A 5,683-nucleotide genomic window follows, 5' to 3' on the forward strand; every position below is an offset into this window, starting at 1 on the left:
GCCCTGGGGGGGCCGGGGCCTTTCTCCCCCCCCCTTTCCCCCCCCCCCCCCCACCCCGGGTTAATGCTTTGGCCACTGCCTGCACCCCATGATTGCCTCTGTAAGTGAGGCATCACTGCCACCAGGACCACCATCAGCCAGGAGACCTCCCACCAAGACAGGGACGCCCACCCCTGCCCAGCCCCCCGTGGGTGTTGGAGGCAGGAGGTGGGAAGGCAGAGATGGATGAGCCATTCAAAGCCAGAACGCAATTGCTCCCCACACACACCCAGCTGGACGCCCCTTCCTCGCACCGGGACAAGGAAGGGGTCAACCTTACAGTACCTGAGTCACTGCAAATGCACGGAGCCAGCCAACAAGCCCGCTAGCCCTCCATCAGATCGCAATATCAGGTCAGGACACCAGGCTGGGAAGGAGGCCCGAGCCTCCCCCCTGGCAGACACACGCACTGAAATTCTCTGGCTGACACAGCTTTGCAGCCAAGCAATCTCCAAGGGGGCAAAAGCAGGGATCTCGGCCTCCCCACGGGGCAGCAGAGGGGTCATTTCCCCCTGTCCCCATCCCAGAGGAAGGTGGCAAGCTGCAGGGTGTTAGCTCAGTTCGCATCCCTGCAGAAGCCTTGGGCAGTCGTGCCCTGGAGTCCTGCCCCCGGCACACTCAAGGCCACCCTGACCTCCCTTGGGTGCACACAGACCCTGAGGGGCTGGGGTCTGGTGGCAGGCAGGGGAGCCAGCTCCTGCTTGGGACCCTGCCCGTCCCCTCCACCCGAGCACAAAGGGGACCTGGGGGAATTGGCGAGAGACGCTGGGGACACCCATGCCCGGCACAGCGGACGGTGACAGGGACACCATCCTCCTGGGCCAAGACAGAGAACGGTGGGGGTGCTGCCGTCGAGGGCCCCCCCTCCCTGTTCCTTCCAAGAGCCACGGGGCGGGACCACCCAGCTGCCAGTCAGGGAGAGACGGCGCAAGGACCCTCGCGATTGGTGCAGGACACCTCCTGCCTGAGCAAAGGGGGGGGAAAGGGGGGGAAGAGACGGCATTCTTAAAGGGCCAACACAGCAAAGCGCTGGACAAGCCGATTCCCCAGCCTCCAGAGACGATACCTGCTCCGACGTACTCGTTCCCCGAGCGCTTCCAGCGGTGCCACCAGCAGGAAGCTGTCGCAGTAACCTTGACTCTGGGATGTGCCCTGTCCCCAACCCAGGCAGAGCCCCGGATGGCACGGCTGGGTGACAGACATTGTCACTGGCAACACGGGGTGCTGCATCCCTGGGAACGGGTTTGGTACTGCTGCGGTGCTTCAGCAGAAGCCCCTTATGAAGCCCAAATGGTCTGGGAGAATCCGCTCAGTGTCCCAAGCTGGCTTGGTCACCAAGGGGCTAGAGCAAGGGACAGGCTTCACAGGGGGGAGCCTGCTGTTGTTTTGGCCTGCCAAAGCCCGGGATAGGGATGGTGGCAGGCAGGAAGCGTATGGAGTGTCTAGGATGGAGGAGGAGATGTCCCTGTTCCAGAGGGCCAGAGCTCACCCCGTGGAAAGGCTCCGACCCAGGGAGCTGAGGGATCACTGGAGATCCTGCAGGGTAGCGTCCCTCATGGCAGGATACACCACCCACCACAGATGGGGCCAGCACTGTCCCCACTGCATCAGTTTTGGGCTCTGGCTGTTGCCCTACAGAGCAAAGAGGTGTAAAGCCTTTGCAGGCGTGACACAGTCCGTGGCATTGGGCTGGATCTTCTTTGACCACAAAGACCAGGGCCCAGTGCCAGCCCATCTGTTTTCTCACTGCCAGTGCCTTTCCAGTACAGTACTGGGAAGTGTGGGGGGCCATGGCAAGGGTTCAGGGCTTACCACCTGCCCATTATCACATCCTTCCATCCCCACTCTCAAATAGTTTACTGCCCCCACCCTCAGGGGCATCTTGCCAGGACCCTTTGGTGGAGGGGACATCCTTGTCCCCAGCTGTACCACGGCCCGAACAATGCAGAGGAGCACTTGCTCCTGCAGCTGCTGCAGCCATTCCCACCTGCCGCAAATCAGAAGTGCTGAGTCTGAGCAGCGACGCAAGAGGAAAAAAAAAAAAACCAAGGAAAAAAAAAAAGGCATAAAATAATTCTGAGAGGGTGCTGCCTCTGTCTGTGATTCGGCCACAGCGAGCAGGCGGCACACGCAGCCTCACACCCGTGCACAGCTTCCGCTGCACCTCACTTCCTTCTGCTCTGAGGAACCGGTCGCTCCTACACACAGCCTCCCGGGAAGGAACAGATTACCAACACCAAACGCCTTGGAAACCCATCAGATAGATCCACCCCCGTACCCGCCTCTGCTGGCTCCCCTACCCAGCCTCACCTCTGAGGATCGAAGCCTTCCTGTAATTGAAAGCTCTCAAATTAAGCTGCACAATTCCCACCAGGGAAGAAGCACAGAAGCTGCCTGCTATGCGCAAACGCCTTCCTGGCTGCAGTTTTTTCAGTCAGGGCATGAGACATCACCCAGAGATAGCATATTATAAATAGTGCAGGGCTTGTAATAGGGTTGTTAAAACAACACCTGGGTGGAGGACTCACCATCCTGCTCAGAGCCACAGTCCAGCTCAGCGGAGCCCTGCAAGCGACTGGGATGGTCTGCAATCCCACCTCCCACCCCAAAGTGAATGAACATCATCAAAGAACTTCCACGGAAACAAAACCGGAACCATCAGGAGTCAAACATGAAGTGAGACATGGACGGGAGGAACTGCTCTGTGGCCACGATCTGTCAAAGGAAGGAACCAGCATCGCCCTTCAGCATTGCATGCTACACTGGGAAGTGACACCCTGGTCCCCCCCGGCCGCTGGTGGCTCCCAGCCCCATTTGCACCACCACCTCCTCAGCCCACACCAGGGCCCAACGCAGAGACGCTCTGTTCCCTTCCCCGTGCCTGACCCCGCAAGTGCTCCCCTCTGCTCTCATTTTGCAAAAGGACGGAAATACCATGCACAGCAAACTTTCTGCCAAGGATTTGCAAGTGGTTGCAAGCTGACCTCAGCATCCACCGGTTACTCACACAAGGGGTACCCAAAACTGCATCTGAAAGACGTATGTTTGCCAACCTGAGCAAACTGACTCTCTGGACCCTGCTCAGCACAGTGCATATGTCATCGACACTGAGGACGGTTCATTTGACTCCGAAGAAGACCCATTCAGCTACAGCTAACCACTCTTTAGAGGCATGGCATGACTGGACCTACCCCAATCCGTCACCATATGCATACGGCACAAATGAACCATGGCTCTGCCCGGCACTGGGACACACCAAGGAAGGAGCTACGTTACCTCGGCAGGCGCAGGGAGCCGGCTGGTGGTGCCCACGATCTGGTGGTACAGCCCTGGCTCACCATTCCTCATGGTGCTCTGACGGCTCCCCAGGGGGCTGGAAGTGAAGGGCTTTTTACACAGGAGATCACTCTGGCGAGAGTCCGTGGTGAGATAGACCTGGTGGTAGAAGTTGGGTGGCGTGAAGCCACCCCGCACGGCATCAATGTGGTGGAAGGGCCCTGGTGTCCTGTACAGGGTGCTCCTGGAGCTGTTGAACAGCTCCTTTGACTGCCTCCACTTGTAGCACTTGAAGATGCCCACTGACAACATGGTGATGAAGAAAGCTGCTGACACCAAAATCACAGCCAGGATGAGATAGAAAGTCACATGCCTCCTGGGATCATTGGCAGGTGCCACGTCAGTGAGCACCTCCTTCACCACCTCAGTCACAGAAATGGTGACAGTGGCACTGGAGGACAGCACAGGCTCCCCATGGTCTAAAACTAGTGTGTGCTGGGGAGCATCATCCTCCCGGAGCTGGCGGGCCGTGAAGATCTCTCCACTGTGCAGCCCAACTGAGAACAGGCTGGGGTCAGGGGCTTGCAACAGGGTATAGGAGATCCAGGCATTGTACCCTGCATCCGCATCCACCGCCACCACCTTGGTGACCATGTGCCCAGCAGGAGTGCCTGGTGCCACCACATCAGTATAGGTGGCAGTGGTGTTGGGATGAGGGTACAGCACAGTCGGGGCATTGTCATTGAGGTCAGTGACAAACACACTGACTGAGACATTAGTGGCCAGAGGCGGAGAGCCGCCGTCCTTGACCTGCACCATCATCCTGAACTCCACCTGGTCCTCATGGTCCAGGGAAGTGAGCAGGTAGAGGGTGCCATTCTCCTGGTTGATGGAGAACAGGTGGCCTACAGTGGGGCCACCCTGCAAGATGCTATAGGAGAGATGGGCATTGCGCCCAAGGTCTGGGTCTGTGGCGCTCACATCGAGGATGGGGATGCCAGGCACGTTGTTCTCCAGCACGTACACATCGTAGGAGTCCTGGGAAGACTTGGGCGCGTTGTCATTGACATCTGACACCTGCACCAGGATCTGTTTTACTGCAGACAAGGGTGGTGAGCCCGAGTCCCTGGCTGTGACAGTGATGTTATACTCCGATGTCTTTTCCCGGTCCAGAGCTGCTTTTGTTTTCAACGTGTAGTAATTTTTGAGGGAGGAGCTTAGCATGAACGGGATCCCAGGGGAAATGAAGCAGTTCACCAGACCATTATCATGGGAGTCCAAGTCTGTTACACTCAGCAGAGCTACGACCGTCCCTGGGGCTGCATCTTCAGGCACTGGGCTGTACACAGAAGTCACTGTCACCTCTGGAGCATTGTCATTCACATCCACAACTTCCACCAGCACTTTGCAATGGGCCACGCCAGGAACGACGCCCTTGTCTTTAGCCTGTAAGTAAATCTCGTACAGCTTCGTTTCCTCGTAGTCCAGCTGCCCCTTGACCCTCAACTCCCCCGTGGCCGAGTCCAGAGCGAAGAGTTCTCGTACCTTGGCGGGTGTGTGGCTGCTGAAGGAATAGACGATGTCCCCATTGGGCCCATCATCCAGATCATACGCACTGATCCTGGCGACCAGGGTACCACTGGGCGTGTTCTCCCTCACGCTTGCCTTGTAGGTGGACTGGTTGAAGACTGGGGCGTTATCGTTGGCGTCCACAACGTCAATGTGGATCTGCACGTGGGCCGACCGTGGCGGGCTGCCTCCATCCAGCGCGGTCAAGACCAAATGCAGTTCCCGTTGCTCCTCCCTGTCCAGCTCCTTCTCTAGCACCAGCTCCGCGTACTTGCTGCCATCCACCCTCGTTTGCACGTCGAGCACAAAGTGCGGGTTGGCGCTGAGCTGGTAGGTCTGCAAAGAGTTAATCCCCACATCGGGGTCTTGCGCGCTCTCTAGCGGGAAGCGCGCTCCGGCCGCCACCGACTCGCTGATTTCCAGCCTCGCCTGGCTGCTGGGAAAAACCGGGTCGTTGTCATTGATGTCCTGGATCTCCACGGCGCCGCTGTACAGCTCCAGCGGGTTTTCCACCACGATCTCAAAACTGAGGGAGCAGGGGGAGAGCGCTCCGCAGAGCTCCTCCCGGTCTATCCGCTCGCTCACCAGCAGCGCGCCGCTCGTCAGATCCACCCCGAAGTACTTCTTGTTCCCACCGGACACCACCCGCAGCCGGCGTTCCGGCAGCCGCCCGAGGTCCAGCGCCAGGTCGGCTACCACGTTCCCCACCGCGGATCCTCTCCGCGCCTCCTCGGGAATCGCATAGCGAATCGCGGCGGAAACCCAGTCGGAAAAGCCGAACAAAAGCAAGAGGCTCAGT

General features: G+C 58.7%; 2 protein-coding genes across 2 annotated transcripts in view; both read right to left on the bottom strand.

Moving 5' to 3' along the window:
• The window catches only part of LOC104135801 (protocadherin gamma-B1), a 41,374-nt gene that overhangs the window by 31,952 nt on the left and 3,739 nt on the right, over window positions 1-5,683 (bottom strand). The gene's annotated exons all lie outside the window — the stretch shown is intronic.
• LOC118451725 (protocadherin gamma-C3-like) overlaps window positions 2,877-5,683 on the bottom strand; it is a 3,710-nt gene continuing 903 nt past the window's right edge. The window contains exon 3 of the mRNA XM_035889067.1: window positions 2,877-5,677. Coding sequence (XP_035744960.1) covers window positions 3,307-5,677 — 2,371 coding nt within the window. The 3' untranslated portion in view covers window positions 2,877-3,306. The remainder of the gene's footprint in view (window positions 5,678-5,683) is intronic.

The sequence above is a fragment of the Egretta garzetta genome, unplaced genomic scaffold (genome assembly GCF_000687185.1).
Source record: "Egretta garzetta isolate BGI_Z169 unplaced genomic scaffold, ASM68718v1 scaffold60, whole genome shotgun sequence".
NCBI classification, from domain to species: domain Eukaryota; kingdom Metazoa; phylum Chordata; class Aves; order Pelecaniformes; family Ardeidae; genus Egretta; species Egretta garzetta.